We start from the raw sequence: 19,332 nt of genomic DNA, 5'->3' as shown, positions 1-19,332 counted from the left end.
GTCGTTTATTATTTACCTAACACATGGGTTGTCTTTGTGTGAGGTAGCTGCTGCTTTTTGAATAGTCAGCTGCACAGAGAATCTCTTAGCTTGGAGAGCAWGCTCAATTTTATGTAAGGTTGGAGGACAAGTTTTATAGTTCCTTCCTGACATTTTTCTGTGCATGTGTGAAAAACCTGGAGTAAACATCCATACATTGTTACATTGCTCTTTCTTAAAGAAAAGAAGTATGGATAAAGCTGTGTAAGATAAATTTTTCTGTTTTAATTCTACAGCTTTCATATTCTTTTTCATCAGTCCAAGATCAAGCATTAGATAAAGAGCTAAATAAAATGAGGGCAAGGACATTTGATTAAATTAGTAGCACACAAAGAAACCAGATATTTATACATTATTAATAAATGAATTTGGAAGATGGTCAACTATTAGATGAGTGACATTCTGAAAGAGCCTTCAAAGGGGAATGTGTGGGTAGAGATATAATAAAAGCTTTTAAGATTTTAAGTTAGTGCTACATAGACTTAGATGAAATGTTGTGTGGAGTTGTCTTTGATAGTAGGCCGCCTATGGGTTTCAAACATGTGCCTAAATAGCGTTGTATCAGATTTACAAAGTCATCTGACATTTAAATGCTGTGCCTGAGTTTTAAAAGTTAACAGTAGTTTTGTTCACCTGTCAAGATTAGATTATTCAAATCTTGTACCTTAAGGTATTTGTTGCTAGTAAGTATACCAATTGATTAATACAAGAGACAAGAAGGAATTATACTCCTAAATCAACATTCCATGAATATATCAGTTGTCTCTTCCATCATATTTTTCACCAGTGCCAAATAAACTCTTCTGTCATAAGAGGGATAATTACTTTCAGAGGTGGAATACTGTTCTTGATTGATTAGAAATCTAATCCAGTATAGTAAGTCCAGTTTTAAATCACTGATTAAGTAGTATGGKCAGCAAATTATTTCATCTTTGTGTGTGTGTTTTGGTAGTAACTTGCATGGAATGAAAATGTAATTTGATCAGTTAGCCTTTAGTAACTTGAAAATTTTGGAATTACACAAATTCTGGAAAATACTGGTATGCCCTGATCTTGCTTTACTGAAGAATCTTTGCCTGGTTCCGTTTTAGGAGTTTAAGGATTATGATATTGGAGACAAAGGAGTTTCTATTTTCTGTCAACAAGAGATGATTATCCTAGTGCAATCGAAAAAGTGGAAAAGCGAGATTCTTTATATTTTTTTTCATATTTCTGTATGTGAGAGAAGGCTGGTGCACTTATGCTAAGGAACATACACATTTGTGTGGGCCAATGCTTATGAAAGATCTGTGGCTCAAGAAGGAGGCCAGGGAATATATTTGCTACTGCCCCCAAATGCTGATCAACATCTTTGTTTATATAATATTGCTGGCTATTCAGCGCTAGAAAAACTAGTCAGCCCACATGCTGGAAGCAGAAAGAGTGCGGGGTGCTTTACTGCGGATGTGTTAGAGGCACACTTGGTCCTGAGGGTGCATGAGGCAGGGGACTGCTGAGCAAGCTGCATATACTAGGCGTGGGATTTGGAAAGCCACATTTTTTGATAAGCCTAGCTTGTAGATTTGGCTAGGGAAGAACTGTTGCTGATGAGCRGCTGCAATTCTCTGCCTCTCTGATGCTGTAGTGTCAGGAGTGCTGTAGAGCTGCCAGGGAGAAGGGACATCTCTGGGACAGGAATATGTTTCTCAGAGGCACTCTTTTCAGCACTTATTGGCAAGGAGAGCAGTAGGATTTCCAAATTACAGAGATTTTCTTTCTTGTAAGGCAGGATCTCAAATAACTACTGGTAGCTAGCTTTTAAATAGGTGAAAAGCTGTGAAAGGACATGTTTTGCAGGCATTTAAAAATGTTTTTGACCTCGTAAACCTTCAGTGTTCCACTCCCATGGTAGTTTGTAAAGTATCATATCACCACTGAAGAACAACCCGTTAGAGAATAATGTGCCTCGCAATGTAGAGTGTTGGGTTTTCAGACATGAGACCCTCTCCTGACAAGTTATTTTTATAAAAAGAAAGCAGGGTTTCTATTTTTGGCCAGAAAAATTTGTTAAGAAAAATGAAGCCACTTCTGAAGAGTGATAAAATATGGGACTTTTATATGCACTGGAGGGCAATATTTTCTTTTAAAAAATGAATATTTAAGACCCTTTATGAAAAAGAATTTTTGAAAAGAAATACTTAAACCCAAATGCCTAAGCAGCTTTCCAAGGCAATCTTTTGTTTGTGGGAATGCTTAGTTTCTATCCCCTGAAAAAGGAACTAAAACAAGAATTCAGTTTGTGATTTTGTGATTGGCCTCAGGCTGTTCTGAATCAGTTTTGCTGATGAAGTAGATGATTCYATCATCCCCTGGTGCCCTACTCACTGATCTGATAGAAAACTGTCCATATTTTGTTGAATCAGTAAAGGTGATCTGGGTGGCCGTGTAGCTGCACGGTAGCTGACACTATCATTAGTGGAGCTGGGGGMAATGTGCAGCTGAGAGCAGTGGGGTGCCAGAACTATGGCTTTTGGGGCAGCACGTTGTGGCCTGCGGTGTTTGAAGTCGAATGGGAAAATGCGAAGTTGAAGTAAAGTATCATTCAAACCAACATATTCCAAATTTTTAGGCAACTTGATCCGGTAGTCTAGTGAGGCAGTGTGTGTGATCATGCAGGAACTGCACGCAATTTTCACTAGGTTTCAAAGTGAGGAATGGTCTCATATGTCTGTATAGATACAAAGACCTGCAAGCTCAGGCTGAACTGATGGAAAATTCATTTTTGAAGTCTGTTTCTTTCAGCTCTTGCCAGTTTTCAGGGAGGTATTTGATTGAAAATGACTTTTTGTCTGAATTTAAAAAAAGTGTAGGTATTCAGGGAATATCCTGTCCAATGAATGATACCTGTAGAACTGTGCATTACCTAGCAGAGTAAGTTTGCTTTGCTTGTGTCTGACTAGGTTTTTTGACTGGATCTTTAATTCGGTGTTCTTTTAAACTTCCTTGAAATAATGACTGGATTTACTGAGCTTGGTGATTTAGTAAATCCAGCTGCTTAAGTTAATACYGTGTAGCTGTAGAAAGTCAGGCTATTTCTTTTCCTGGACTCTTCTCAAGTTTTCAGGTGAAACTGTTGCTCAGTAAAATTTGGCTTGCTGTGAACAGCAGATAAGGTTACCAATGAGATGGCAACATACCTTCATTGTTCTAAATTGCAGCTGAACTTTCAGCTCAGAAAGTTATTGGTGGTTATATGTTCTTGACTATAAATATTTCTCTATCATTTTAGCAAATGGAATTTTCAAAAGAAAATTATTTGCTAAAGTAGTTATTTCTTATGTCCTGCTTAATTGGTACAAGCTGTTGTGATAACGTTTACTTCACAAATAGAAGATAAAAAATGTTTTTCTAAAATAATAGAAAGACTGTTCTTTTAACTAATTAAGAATTTTTGCAGAATTACTGCTTCTGTATTTTCTGAAAATCACATCTCTTTTTCTTTGTTTTTTCTTAAACTCTTTTGAGACTGCAAATAAAATTACTAACAAGACTCTAATTTTAACAAGTAGTTGGTATGGCAGAAATCCCTGTCTTTGAATTTATCTCCCTCTGTTAAAAACAAGTAAATACGAGGAGACAATAAGCAGCCCCGCAAATAGGGAAAATCTCTTTAAATACCGTTAAAGTATCTAACCTCTTTTCATAACACTAACAGTAAACAAACTGTTCTCTTACAAAATTTGAGGGCTGCAGCAGATTTAAAGAGGATTAAAAGCAGACAGTTGTAGCTGCCAGTGCACCCAGCTGCCAGCTCCTCCCCTTTGTCAYGTATCAGAATTTTAGTCATTTGTAGTACAGAAAACGAGTCTGACTGATTGCGTTTACCTTAGCCTGCCAGGCTGAAAATTTTGGTGGCTAAGACGTAGATTCATGAATGATTCAAAGGCCTCTGTTTTTGAGATGATTACATCCATCTGAGGAGTGGGGCAGGCAGATAGCAGAGTAATAGCTTCAGGCCTCTTCTCTTAATCTGTTGATGCATGCCTGCCAAAGCCTGAGATATATTTTGCTGTTTTCATATACAGTAAAAAGGACACTTTAATAATACGTAGTTTGTGGGATGTTATCTAGTGTGGCTTGACATCTAACAAAATATGAAGCGTAGGTAAAGTCTCCAGATATTTGAATGGCAGGACTAGTAGACATTTTCTGAACCACAGTGGTTTTTCTTGTCGATTTTAGTCTGTTCAGTTTGAATGGCAGTATCAGTCAACATAATACATTGTCCAACATACCATTATAATATAGACTTACTTCTTATGTTTAAAGTACGTACTCTATTTCTGCTGTAGTGCTTTTATCCAGTAAAAATTCTGTAATAGGTCTGAGTTGAAAAATACGAGGGAGAAAAGAACAACCCTAGAGTTAGTTCAAAGTTTTCGCTTTTAAATCCTTTTTAAGATACGTTGATTGCTGTGGTGCTAATGCTTAAGTGAGTTATATATGGGAAAGACATTTGGGAATGAGGACATGAAGAACTGTTAGAACACCTGAAAATGGAAGAAGCAAGGAAGGAGTAAGGTACAGAGTATATCTCCAGAAAGTTCAGTGGTGAAATAGTTGATAACAAATACATATTTCAAAAATTAAAATTATGAATGAATATTTTTTTTCTTCTCAGTGGTTTTGAGCTATGATCAGGCCTAGCCAGAACAGAGTGCATCTTTTTACATTCAGACTCAGCATGGCAAATTATTTCTGTCACTATGTGAACTGGAATGTAAAGTGGGATTTTTTTTTTTTTTTTTTTTTTTAATATTGGAGTCTAAATTTAGTTTAGCATCGAAAGATGGATTTAATTAATGGAATCTGAATTTTAACTAATGATGTAATTGTTCATATAAAGTATATGCTGTAACAGTAGCTGTAGTACTAATTTTTTTAGATGTACTGAAGATCATTTTTCTGGTTTTGAAAAAAATAAGAAGTTGTTACTGTTTTAGAACTTTAGATCATGCCTTGGGGATATGGATTTCTTTTCTTTCTTTTTCTTTTCCCCAAGAAAAACGTAGAGATTAGATTTAAAAAAAAAATGAGAAAACTTATTTTTAAATTTGCTGTTTTGCTAAAAGTAGTAATGATGTGAATATTTTATAATATATCTGTAGTAATAACTCTAGATCAACATCTTATAAAAATGTTTGAATAAAGCTTCAAAATGTTTATTTTATTCAAAAGCACTTAGGAATTTTTTAAACTGCTTCATTTTTGTTACTTTTGAAACAAAAAGTTATACCTAGACATTGATATTTCTGTTGGGGGGAAAAAAAGAACTGTTAATTTGGATCCACTCTATAGTTTAAAGAACAGAGTGGAGAGCCTGCGTTCTTTTTTCCAGCTTCAGCAAAACCGTTTATTAGATTTGTGTAGCCTGTTTCCTTTACAGTGTATGTCTTTTTTAAGTTACAAAGACTTACACGGTGGGGCAACTACAAAATTGTAAGACAGCTCTGTACAGCGTTATCGGTTTTTCTTCCATTGCTGTCTTAGCCAGCATCAGTGCAGCACCATAGCAGATTTCAATGTGCTGGTCAAAAATGCAATGAATCAATGGAGGTCTCTTCATTGATTCTTGAGTGGTTAAAATCAGCCTCTGCTATTTGCCCTTTTTTCCTCTGCCTGTTCGCAGAAACAGTGTAATTAATGTGAGATACTGTAACTAATCAGAAAAGAAGGTTGACTAGTACAGAGAAACTTACGGAATGGAGACCTAGGACAGTGAAGTGCATTGGTACTTGTATTTCCTTCCATTGTGCTTCCTCTTTCATTTCTGCACGTTTCCTCGGCCTTTGCTGGCTCTTCCGCACTTTTCTTTGTTCTGTTTCTCTTCCTACTGCAGGAAATTACAGATTCAGATCAGATTCATGGCATCTATTTTATTTCCTTCTACTAAGTGAAGTGAACCTTTGTGATAACTAGTTTACCAAATGTTTTTGTATCTAGGGATCTAGACCTCCCTGCCCCCTTTCATTGAAACAATCGATGTCTATCCTCATATCTTGAGGAGAACATGCTGATTCCTTCAGATGAAGGGAATTTGCAGCTGAGGAATGCCTGGGGTTGTTTTTCAGGGAGAGGAGAAAGCTTTCCAGGGGAGCTGACATGTTAGAAAGAAGAAGAATTGGCTGGAGACTAGCATGTTATTATATCAAGTGAAGTTTTTAAATTCAATATGAGAAAATAATAATTTTGCTGCTGGTTAGAGTATCTGAGGGAGATGGTTCATGCTGAGATACATAAGAAGAATGGAACAGGCTACAGAGGCTTAGTTTTTAAAGAGTGATACTACCGTTTCAGTTTCCCCTTGGATGTCAGTTATTCACCTTTTTTAGTGATCTGGTTGTCAGGCTGCAGTAATTACTGAAGTTTCCAGCTTAGTTCAAAACTCCTTCCAAGTTTGATATCAGTCTGTCACCCTCTTCTGTTCCACTCTTCTATAGACACAGCTCCAACTGTTGCCACATTACCTCTGCTGCGAGTAACTAACCAGTTGGCTGTTTGCTCGTAATACACAACTATCAGTGATATAAAACCACCCACAAAAACAGTGCCTACAGAAAGAACGAATGAACAGGATTTAGTATTTAAAGTGGAAGTGGGGTTTAAGTGATTGTTTTCTAGATTTGAAACAGTTTTGGCACATACAGCATTGAATTAGCATTTCTGTTTTTTCCTGAAAAATGAACTATCAGCTTTGGAAATACTAAAAATATTTTTAGTACTTTAGTACTGTTGCTCAATGAAGTATCTGTTTTAAAACATCCAGCTGGAGTTTTCTACAAAAAGCCCACAATCAGATTGTTAAATTAATTTGTAGGATGGTTTATGATTACGGGTGACAATAATAGATGAAAAATTTATTTTCACATGTGCTTAGAAACAAATAGTATTTTTAATATAAAATATGATGGTGACATAAAAGGATCTAGAGGACATGGGGAGACAATGTTAGAGGAAACAGTGACACATTTCCATTTCTGAAAACAAAAGTTGAAAAAAGAAGATAAAAAGCACAACTTAGAGGCATAAGGATATTGACCTTCCTTGCAGTGCTTTAGTTACCTTGAACTGGTAACCTGAAACTGCTTGCTTGTTTTACTATCCTGTGCTTACATTAGATGTAAGCGTGGCTGATACTAGTGACTGGCTGTAAAATGACCTTTGGCTTGTGAAGGTACGCTCTTTCAGTAGAGATGCCCAAAATAAAAGATGTATTAACTCAAAAAAAAAATTTTTTTTTGCTTGAATTTGTAATACTCTGATTCCAAGGCAACTAGCAGCAGCTATATGCAGGTAATATTGCACCATTGTTACTTCATAACATTTGCATTCATAAGAAGTCATTGACCCAGAATCTGTCAGTCAGCTGTTGGTCTTTGATTCACGATGTGTTCACTTTGAGCTTGTGTATTCATTTCACTGCACGTCACTTAATTTTCATAGTCACACTAAATAGCTGAATAAAGCAATTAAAAATTAGCTAAAGAATTTTAAACAATTAACTTAATTAAAATGTGTTTTTTTTCTGCACAGCTATAATCCTTTGATGATCATGGAGCCATATATTGCTGGTTTTAAGCACGTGCAGCAGGACTATGAAGTTTCTCTTGAASTTGCCAATGAGGAGACTCAGAAAACTAGCACTGCACAAAATTCTAAGGCAGGGTCTTATGGTGTCAGTATTAGAGTCCAAGGAATTGATGGACATCCTTACATAGTACTAAACAATACAGAAGGATGTTTTTCRGAAAATTCTTCTCCATCTGGAAAAGGACAGCAAGTCATTTCTCAGACTCTAAGTAGGCCAGCCACAGACTCTAATACTGCTTTTCAGTTGGAGGACAAAAACAGTGAGCACACAAAGTTTCCTGGAACACAGCATGTGCAACCCTGTATGTTTAAAAGCCTAAAGATAACCAATATGGATGAAAAAGAAAATGGAATATTGAATTTTAAAGATGGGACACTGAAATCCTCCAATTTGTTGAACTTTCAAAGACATCCTGAGCTTTTACAGCCTTATGATCCTGAAAAAAATAACTTGAACTTGGATACTTACCAATCTTCTATGTGCAGTAAATCTAAATCTTTTGCAGATAAAGGTAAAACTGAAGCAAGGCCTTGGATTTCCTCATCCAAAGTAGTGTCCCTGCAGAAAACAAATCCCTGTCTTGAAGAGTCAACCAAAGCAAGTGCAAAAAAATTGCACTTGAACAGGTCACTGGAAGACCAAAATAAGCAGACACTGGATTGTCCCAGTAATGTGATCACTTCCAATGAAATGCATGTTTCAGATTCRTTTTCATTTGCAGGGGGATCCCCATGTTTTAGTCCTATTGCTCATATGGAAACAAGGAAACCTAGACCAGATGTTCTTCCTTTCCGCAGACAAGATTCAGCTGGGCCAGTTTTAGGTGACTCACGAAGATCATCATCCTCTTCAGCTACTCCCACTTCTGCAAACTCCTTGTACAAATTTTTACTTGATGATCAGGAGTATGCCATCTATGCAGACAATGTTAATCGGCATGAAAACAGAAGGTATATTCCATTTTTGCCTGGAACTGGCCGTGATATTGACACTGGTTCACTTCCAGGAGTAGATCAGCTAATTGAAAAGTTTGATAAGAAAGTTGGTCCTCAGAGAAGAGGCAGGATGGGAAAAAGGAATAAAATTCATCCAGACGATCGTAAAAGATCAAGAAGTGTTGATAGTGCATTGTCATTAGGTCTTGAGGTAAATTCAAATTATTTACATGAATTCAGTAAAAGCTTGGGTAAGTCAACAGAGCACTTGCTAAGACCATCTGAAGTTTGCCTTCATAAGCAGTTACCTACAGATCAGAAGCTGCCTTCTACAGAGATGAAAAGTTTGTCTCAAAGTACTGGAAAACTGCAAATGCCTGAAAAAGACATTCAAAACAGCCATTTCAATTCTTTGCAGTATCATAAGCAAAATAGAACTAGTACTGAGAGCTTCATGTTTAGGTCATCTACACTCCCAGGACAGAGTAAGAGTGAGGAAGTTAAAACAGTAACTTCTACTCTGTTGTTACCAAACCGATTTACAGTTCCACAAGATACAGGAGCCAAGAAGATTTCTGTAAAAACATTTTCATCCATCCCCAGTATACAGGTAATTTTGAATTTACTCTTTTAAGTTGTATTTTGTGCTGGAGTATACTAAAGCTCTCATATTGTTAGATGCGTATTTTTCTGTTCTTCATTAGAGCAATCTCCCATCATGTAATACTTCTGAATGGGATAGCAAGATTGTTCTGGAGAATTTTAAATACTAAAAGTAATCCCCTGGATGAGGCTGTAGAAAACGTTTTCGAAAGCAGTCTCATTTTTGTTTGAGTGAATGAATATGGTGGGGACAAGGAGGTCCACAGTAAGTATATTTCTTCATAATAGAATAGAACAGAGACTTTTGACTGTAAACCCTTATATGGATGGGTTTTTTTTGACATTTTATCTTTTTCTTTCAGGCAACTCCTGATCTCTTAAAAGGCCAGCAAGATCTTGCACAGCAAACAAATGAAGAGACAGCTAAGCAGATACTTTATAATTACCTTAAAGAAGGGTTAGTAAACATAGTTAGCTCCTACGGAGGAAATTGTATCTTCTCAACGTTTATTTTCTACTATGTTTAGGATTTAAAACTGTAAAATCAAAACTATAACTAAATGAAATGACTACTCCATAATTGTGTATCTCAGCTTTGTCCTTTAAGGACTGTAGGATCTTGACGTACCCATGCAATTAGGACCTACATGAGGTATTGTTACGTATCTGATTAAAGGTAATTGTTAATCAGGATCTGACTTTTTCTTTTAAATTGTTTTGGAGATGAACTTCCTGTGATAAGCAGGTTCGTGAAGAGTTTGAATTGTACCTCATATGAGCTAAGCAGTTAGAAAAAAAAAATTAAGCTTCCTTTTAAAAAAAATGCCTGTATTTCTTAGTTTGACAGAATTTCTCTTGTTGTTGTGCACTGAATCCTTTCTCCACCTGTACCTTATTATTATTATTATTATTGTGTTTCTAATGATAACTTACATAAAGATGAGGAAGGAAGGAAGGACAAATGAATAAAATACATGTGATGCACTTAAATTTCTGTGCATCCTTGAAGTTTTTTTACTGATGTAGCACTTTCTGGCAGCTGTTTAAGAGACATTTTATGCTGCAGTAGTCAAGACTTGAAGAACCTAGTAGTAATTACTTTTAATTTCAGTATGTTTCTTGAATAATACATGCTGAATACTTGTCTTTTCACAGCCATCATCTTGTAGAAAAGATTTGTAATTAAAGAGTTCAGTGATTTTATTTTCTTTTTTTTTTTGGGGGGGGGAAACATTTGCAATTAAAAATTTTAACAACCTTCTTTTAGATGATTTAATGAGGTCATGGTTAAGATAATTTCTGATTTGTTTGTAGTAGATTTTTGTGGTGGTAATTTTAAATAGTTTGGATACTTTGAATTTATTTTCTTTCTGCCAAAATAGCGTCTGGTCATGTCTTTGCACACTTACACTGTGTCTGTTTCAGAAGTGCTGATAATGATGATGCCACAAAGAGGAAAGTCAATTTGGTTTTTGAGAAGATTCAGACTTTAAAGTCGAGAGCTGCTGGAAATGCACAGGTAAATAATTAATTGTTTGGCTTGTTTCATAGTGTTCAAACATAGACCTTTAGGTTGTCTAAATTTGGCAATTTACTTCAGATGCTTTGCAGATCTCTTACAAGGATTGCTTAAACACGTTTGGCTTCAAAAWTTTGAATCCCATCACTGATTTCAGTGAAAGTGTTCTTGTAGTCCCTCAGTAGTATAAATTAATGATAATATTGCACTTAGTTCTTTACAGAATCAGCCTTGTGAGAAAACTTTCTGGTAACAGCTAACAAAGAGTGTAAAGGAATCTGCCATGAGGGTTATCTCAAGGTTCATTTTGCTTCTACATATTAGACTAAGAAAGAGATGAAAACTTAAAAATAAATCTTTTACATCAAAGGGTGATTGAACCAAAGAAAAAGCTAAAATACATAGCTTTTAAAAATAATGTTGGAGCATTTTCTCATTATAATGATGAAAAYAGGTACATATGAGGAGGTGGTATTTCAGTGGGTAATGTTAAAAAAGCAGTAATCTAGGATGCTATTTAAAAGCCATGTTACAATAACATCCTTTGACAATCTACCTGTTAAAAAGTTTAAAAAGTTATTTCCTGCTAAGTGATGCACTGATTTTTCAGTTCTTAAAATAAAAAAAGAAAGAAAAGAAAAGAAAAATAAGAAAAAAGTGAAGAAATTCTCAGTTGTTACAGTGATAGCATAAAAAAGACTCAGTGCTTATTTTTCCAAGTTATTTTGTCTTGGGCTATAAGGAATGAAAACAAAAATATAAAACGTGAATAATTACAAAGAACAGAAAATCTGTCCTCAGACAGACACACACAAAGTGAAATTTGGCCCCAAGTATTAGTGGTTTAATTCAGATGTTACCTAGTTTGATTTTTTTTTTTAAGCTTTGCAGTATTTTCTATATTATTGGTATCATGCTTTGAACAGTTACTAAGAAGTTATGCGAAAATCTAGTCATGGTTTCTTTAAAAATATTAGCTTGGCTTGACCAATATGAAAACTCCCAGGTAAGCTCAGGCAGTTGATGCAATCAGTACTTCGTAAGACTTGTTTATGTTTTTTTTTTAGATTTTGTTTTATTTGGATTGTCAGAAAACGTCTTGAATTTGTTGGAATAAGCATCTCTATTTAATTGTAGGTTTCTGATTCTTCAGCTGAAATGAAAGCTTTGTCGGAACAAAAAACAGAACTTGAAAGGAAAGTGGAAGAGTTGCAGAAAAAACTGGATCTAGAAATCAGGGTACTGCATTTTTGTTGTTAGAAAGCTTTTGAATATTTCAAATATGCTTCTCTAAATAAGTGAAAACTGATGAATCAACTGAATCTTGTACAGAAGAAAATGATACATTTTGTTCAATTTTTACTAAGTATTCTGTTTGAGACTTCATATTGGGAATGCTTTGTAACTGTTGTTGCTTATGTAGTTAAGGGTTTGGAACATAGTAATTGTTGCATTGAGTCTAAAACATCCTGTGGGGTAACTGGTAAGTTTTAGATAGTATAACTGTTCATAGCATAGTTACCCTTTTTAAGAAATTTCTTTCTTAATAGTATTTGAGAGGGAGTTTGGAGCCATGAATAAAAATAATAGGCACATGTTCAAAAATTTTCTTAAATATCTGCAGAGGTGGATGTTAAAATCTGTTGACTGCAGGGAGACATATATGGAATAGGAGACAAACGGTATTACTTATGTAGCTGCTGTTTATTGATTACAGCATTAATTTTCAGTAATGAATGCAAAGTAACTGATTACAACCATGCTTTAAAGACATGAGAGGGACAGATGACTTCCTTTCTGAGTCTGTGATAAGAATCAATATACTTGAAACTCTTTAGTTAATTCTGAAGAGACTTCTCTTGTTTCTCATAAAAATCCAAAAGCTGTGCTTTGTGTGTTTTAATAGTCATAACTTAATAAAAAAAATTTTACAGGTGAAAATAACAAAGTCTAGAAATGGCTATTTTTATATCATAATAAATGATCCTTTTATTTCTTTACGCTTACTTTATTATTTTGCTTAACTTTTGGTGTACACAATTTAGAATCAGCAAAATGCCAAAGAAGAGAGAGATGCTACACGAGCAACCCTGAAAGAACTTCAGTTGCAACTTGATGAAAATATATGTGAAAAAGATGCCTTAAAAAAGCAGCTGGAGGAAAGTGAGAAGGAACTTAGACAAAACCTAGAGGAGTAAGTTTGTTCTAGAAAACTTATTTTCCTTTTCTTAAAATGTTTAGATGAATGRAATTATACAAAGTGGCATTTACTATAGGAAGTCTTTCAGCTGTTTAAAAATTGAGTATTTTTTAGAATTTCTTGAAGTAAAAGCAAGATTGCTGAATTTATAGTTTTTTCCTAAATGTGAATTGTTTTTAATATTCCATGGTCATAATGTATAGTTTGGTCTTTAAAATACAGAAACACTTGAGCACTGTAGTCAAGATGTTGCCTGTATGCATTTAATTATCTATTAAAAAGAGTTCTCATTTTTACCCCTCTGACATGTCATTGATTTGCCTGATTCTATCCCAGTACCTAGTGGAGAACATGGGAATAGGTACCCGTATCTTTTTTAGCACTTGGAAAAACGAATCAGCATTTCTATAAACTAAAAAACACCTGGTGGTGGTKGTTGTTATTGTTTTTTCTGATTAGGCTTTTTCAAGTGAAGATGGAGCAGGAACAATACCAGACTGAGATTAGAGATCTTCAAGACCAGCTGTCTGAGATGCATGATGAACTGGATAATGCAAAACATACTGGTGAAGGGGAGAAAGAAGTTCTGATTGAGGTTAGTGAAAAAAGTACTAGAAAAAGGATCCAAAGGTCCAAAATATGTACAAAAAGTGGGAATTGAGATATAGTAGAAGAAAGACATGATTTAGCCTTTCCCATTTGATCTGTCCAAAGTAATTTAACATTAGTAAGTGACTTAAGAGGGCTTGTTAAAATAACTAAATCAGCACTAAAAAGAATACAATGTATAATTCTTACAATTTTACAGAGAAGGAGAACAAATAATGTATGGAAGAGGGACAACAGTTATCCAATGCTGCTGCTGTTTGTTTTCACAAAAAGAATTTTGGTCAGAAGAGGGAATACCATGTTCAAGAACATTTAGAAACGGTAGAGGTGTGCATATTAGCAACACCAGATGAGATTCCACTAAGAAAATTGAAAGAACTCATCCAAGCAATCTCTACATTGTTAACTGTTTATTGATGAGACTAGGGAGAGAAGAGAAGGGACAGCATCTGAAAAGAAACAGAAGAGTTTTCTGTCATGTTGGAATGCAATAGGAATCAGCTGTTGCCCTGGTAGTAGTAATTATTTTAACTGATGATGAAATAGAGAACAGGCTTTATTATATTTGTGGATATTGGTGCATCAGTGCATAATGGTTCAAAAACTATCAAAATTCAAAATTATCTTGATAGTTTTTAATAGCAACAGGATGAACTTCTGTTAAGACTAGTGCAAAGAATTAGTTTAGGACATGGAAGTTAAATGTTCAAATTAAAAATAGGGAGCAAAAAGGTAAAACAGTGTCGAACTCAAAGGAATATTTTAATAAAGATGTTTATATGCAAGACAGCATAGTAGAATAGCAAACTGGTGTAGATGAGACTTGAAGTGTGATACTGTCTTTAAGTCTCAGGCACTGCAGTTGAAAATTGCACGTAAGTAGGAGAGCACCTGGAATGATTGTGAGTACTGGAAAGTATTGTTTATGACGAAGGATTGTTTAATGTGAATGGGGAGTGAGGGGAGAGACATACACACATCTCATGCAAAATGTTGCTATTAAGCAGATATTGATTAAGTTTGTTGTGTGGAGATAGAGTAAGAGGTAAAAGATTTAATATCTATGAGGATTTGGGGGTAGATGTTAAAACATTTGTCTAGTGATAAGGATAACAAAGCACTGAAACCTGGCTGCCATGTAGCTATAACCAGTTGTAGAACTCCTTTTATTGTGGGTTTTTAAGGACAGAAAGTATTATGTTTGCCAGGAATGATCTAGGTGTGCTTRCTATGTTTCACTGCTGGGGAAGTTTGTATGTTTTTCTAAAAGTGCAGTTGATTACTGCTTGAGAAATACTAAAAGCTATATGATTTTATGACTGCTTCTGCTGTTTTACATTGTGTCTGTATACACACACATGTGTATTTATTCTTCTGGTCAGTGCTGTATTTTAGAATGTGAAAGTAATCTGTGTCAGAAAGAAAACATACTGCTTTTCATATATAATGCGGTATTTTAAAAATTCCTGTAAAAATCTATTTTTTTTTCCTGTGAAAGAGACAGAATGGCTTGCTTAACCTGTGAGAATTAAAAATTGGTTTGTGTTCTTTTGGTAGACGTGAAAAATATGCCCACAAGCTGTGTAGCTGGTGCCTCCAAATGTGCAGTGCTGTAATTTTTCAAGGTGAATTCCTCCCTTTATGTCACGAGGATTTGAACATGAAAAGATAGATTTTACAGTGACAAGTGAAAAACAGAAAAATATGTGGTCCAGGATTTTACCTTAGTCCTGTGATCAATGGCTGTGCAATGTTCATTTAAGAATTTCATAGCAATTATTTGGTACTCACATAAACCATATGACAACTGTAAGCAGTATTTTAATTTACACAATGAAATATGCAGTTATACAGAATGGCATATTCTCTAAGTGTGACTTGTTAAAGTTACAATTTTGTCATTGATCTAAGAATAAAGACCAAATTCTAACTATTTGTTTCCTTTCAGGCAAGGCTATAATTTCAAAAAGCTGAGAATAGCAGGAAAAAATAGTAATGCGTTTAGTATCATGGCATGATTTAAATGTAGGGAATAGTAATAAAAATACCCATTTAAAAGACAGAAACAAATGATAGATGAGGGCAAAAGTTCTTAATGCACTATCCAGCTGCCAACAACAAGAACTGAGGGAAGGGAAAGCAAGAGTGCACCAAATGAAGGTTATAACATCAGAGCTAATTGAAAAGTGCTACTAAATGTGAAGTCATGGTTTTGTAGTTTTCAATATAGCAAAGTTCCACCAGCATGGGAAAGAGATGAGTTATGAGCCAGCTTTCCCCACATCACAGATACCTGAAGGCACCTTGACTTTCCAACAGGGTCTATACTACCTCTGCATTCTTGGTACCTAAATTTACCAGAGCCACTCAACCCTCACAGCTTGCTAGAAAATACTTACCCTGTTTGTTCCTAACTTGCTGGCACATGTTGTAGGGTTCTCATTCTGATACTTCACTCTATAATTAAATTTGGAGTTCTCCAAGAACAGTTACTGGTGTCTGTCAGGTCCCTGGGAGAACTTTCCTATTACTAGGTAAGATCTAAAGATGCTAGGTTTATGCTTCTGAAATAAAAGGTTAAGAATTTGGCTACAAAATTAAAATTACAGAAATACAAAGCAATAAAATGTGTTAATGATATTGTATCTGCATAATTTGATTTTATTGTCAGTTGTTAAGGATCTTAAGTATTAAGCTAGCACTCTGCATGGTAGACAGCTGGAAGTTTGGGCTGAGCCAAGTGCAGCAGAAGTAAAGGCTGTCTACAGGGGAGTTGCTGACTCTGCRCTTCCTTCCCAGCAATTTGGAGAGGGGAAATGACTTATAGGGCAAACACAATGGGAAGAGAAAGGATTTGGAGCATGGACTTGGTTGGAAAGCATTTGTTTTGCCTTCAGCACTCAGGAAGTTGAACTATTTTAACTTGCAGCAGTAACTTTCTCTCTTCTTTTCAATGGAAAAGCCAACAAGGATTTATCATTGGGTTCACTTCTGCAATGTGAGAAATAAAAAGGCTTTTCTTAGCCAGTGGAGGTGAGACTAAGGGAGACATTAATTTGTAACCTTACTTTGACTCCTGCTTTATTTACAGACAGTATAACACACACCATGAAAACTTTTCTTAGTTTTGGGATGTCAGATCTACTGACCTATTGAATAATGCATCAGTTATACATTAATACTTATAACAATCTTGGGTTTTAGTAAATCCCTAACTTTCTATAGAAGCTGCAAATGATGTATCAGTTGTACAAGAAAAAAAGTTGGCCTTGCAGGGCTTATGCTGAAATGCTTTTCTTCTCCGCAACGCAAATGGAACAGTTAATTCTTCCTTTGGGAATTATTCTCAGCACATCTTGAGTTGCATCATAGCTATACTCTATATAATTTAAGAAGTACTTCTTACATGAACATCATGTTAACACCACGGTAAATAGCGTTATCTCAATAGTACCTGGAAACTTAATATTTTTCATGAACAAGATAATTGTTCTGAGAATGGAAGTACTATATCTGTTTGTTAATGTTAATAGTTTTGGCACACTGCCACATGCACAGTTGTTAAGAAACTTCTTAGGTGTTGCCTTAATGCTCAGTTATTGGAGTCATTAGTGCTAGTTGTGTTTAATTTTGTTTTTAATGCTTTTTAGGAGCTGATGCAAATGAAGCAGGATCTGCAAGAAGTATTAGTGGCAAAAGATCAACAAGAAGAGATATTGAGAAAGAGAGAGCGAGAGCTTACAGCTTTAAAAGGAGCTTTAAAAGAAGAAGTATCTAGCCATGACATGGAGATGGATAAAATTAAAGAGCAGCATGATAAAGAATTACTGGATCTACAGCAGAGCCTGGAGAAAGTAACAGAGGTGAAATAAGTAATTACAGTTAATCTTTGCAGGGAAAAATCACAGATGATGTGTACTGCATGCTTTCAAATCCTAATTTTTTCTTGGCAAAGCATATAGGTAGAGATTTGGGCTAGGAGTTTCTTAGCTGCTGAAAATAAGTCTTATTTCATACAATTATATAGTGCTTTGATTCTTTATCAGAGCTGAAGTTGTTGTCTTTTCTTCAAACAGCTATTTATTACATGCTTAGTTTTGCTTAATCACAAACTTTTGACAGAGAATAGATACGAGGATGGTGCTGAGGATCATTTGCTTGTCTTGGACAGTGTGGAATGACTGAAACACTGAGAGTGGCCTAAAGAGTGCTACTGTGCTTTGCCACTGATGACCCTGAAACTGCGGTTTTGGAGCTTCTGGCAGGGCTTCTCTATTTTCTCTCTCTTTCCTTTCTACTCCTTCCTCCCTGCCTCTCTCTGATCTGAGCTGATCTTATTAACTGAATGGTCAAATGAATACCAGCACAAAGGAAACAGCAAGGAGTGAGTGGCTGAAGCTAGAGAGGAGGAGGACTGGAAGAATTGCCTTTTTCAATGTGATCAGGCAGTCTTTTTTGGGGACAATTTTAGGGACAATTTGCAAAAGAATATATCTGGTACTGTTTTCCAGAAGATGTCCTTTATGAAGCTGACCCTGCAGAGACAGGAGCTAGCAATTTATTGAAAGATTTTCATCAGGGAACAGTTCTCAAAACATTTTGAGTATTATTTTTATAGTGACAGTTATTTTTGTCTTTTCAGTATCTCCTTTCTTCATTTTATGTTCATGTTAAATAGTTAAGGAAGTTTCTAAAAACAAGCTGTCCTTGGCCAATGTGAAAGTCGAAATTATAGATCTAGTTTTCTGCTTAGAAATGTTTGCGCTAGTTTATACCTGTTCCCACACCTCTTTGGTGTTCTAGTTTATATCTTTTACCCACACCTCTTTCGTATTAGCTGAGTTGCAGGTATCCAATAGTCATCACTGAAAACGTAATGTAGAACTGAACTAAAATTAAACTTGAAGGAAATTTCTTAAGCTTTATGAAGCTCCCATGGAAAATATTAGGTAGATATTGTGTGATCATGAATTCTGATAAAGAGTATTCTTGTAAAGAATTGTTTTTAAATGTGCATTTTTCTTGAGTAGTTAAAGTTCGTATGCAGCAGTTCTTTATACAGCTTAGCCTCTTCTACTTGCGATYGTTAGGCTTTGCTTAAATTTATTTATTTATTTTGTTGTTTATATCATCCTGGGGGTACTTGCCCCATCTGAGCTGTTTGAACTAAATTCATAGTTTTTTCTTTGAGAGAAAACTGGAGCATTTTAAATCATCATTTTTATTATATAGTAATTGTAGTGACAGCTTAACCTCAGTGAACCATCTTTCAAAGGTACTGCATGGTAATTTACTGTATTTCAATTATGGAACTGTAATTACAACTGACAAGAAATGAAAGAGTAGTCTGTTTGGTATAACAATAACATAGTCTGGGAAATGGCTCTGTGACTGGATTGCTGTGGGTTAGGGATAGTTATAAATAGCTATTCTTTACTTGAACAACATTGTCTAATAGTAAATTTAATAAGATGTTCAAAAGTAAAATTTAATTAATGTTGCTCTAAGCATAAGTTCTGCTCTTCTCATTTTACTTTAAGTGATCTTACGTCCTTAAATTAAGGAAAACTTAACTGGTTTATTTAGAGATATCTTTTATCTCTCATGTTAATATCCTAATGATTTTTAAAGCACAACATTAGTTATATGCCTGCTGCCTCATATTAGTTGTTGTATTTAGTATTTCATCTATGAGAAAAGTATAACTAGTCTCTGCAGGGAGAAAGACTCTACAGTAATGAGTGATCTGCTGTGATCTTATGTACAATGTAAATTATAGGACCTATAATTTATCCGT

At 35.1% G+C, this 19,332-nt stretch overlaps 1 protein-coding gene across 4 annotated transcripts in view; it reads left to right on the top strand.

The window, feature by feature from the left end:
• The window catches only part of CGNL1 (cingulin like 1), a 58,608-nt gene that overhangs the window by 224 nt on the left and 39,052 nt on the right, over positions 1-19,332 (top strand). For 2 of the 4 annotated variants that reach the window (XM_085303353.1, XM_085303350.1), the window contains exons 2-8: positions 7,612-9,214; positions 9,570-9,664; positions 10,633-10,726; positions 11,864-11,965; positions 12,772-12,920; positions 13,386-13,521; positions 17,186-17,398. In XM_085303353.1, coding sequence (XP_085159479.1) covers positions 7,625-9,214; positions 9,570-9,664; positions 10,633-10,726; positions 11,864-11,965; positions 12,772-12,920; positions 13,386-13,521; positions 17,186-17,398 — 2,379 coding nt within the window. In that variant the 5' untranslated portion in view covers positions 7,612-7,624. Of the gene's footprint in view, positions 1-7,589; positions 9,215-9,569; positions 9,665-10,632; positions 10,727-11,863; positions 11,966-12,771; positions 12,921-13,385; positions 13,522-17,185; positions 17,399-19,332 lie in introns of those variants that run through there. The other 2 variants (XM_085303351.1, XM_085303352.1) reach the window with 2 other exon arrangements.

The sequence above is a fragment of the Rhea americana genome, unplaced genomic scaffold, assembly GCF_003343005.1.
Source record: "Rhea americana isolate MKP2758 unplaced genomic scaffold, rheAme1 scaffold_2, whole genome shotgun sequence".
Classification (NCBI taxonomy): Eukaryota; Metazoa; Chordata; class Aves; order Rheiformes; family Rheidae; genus Rhea; species Rhea americana.
The sequence above is the reverse complement of the archived record's forward strand: the minus strand, read 5'-3'. Positions and strand labels throughout refer to the sequence as shown.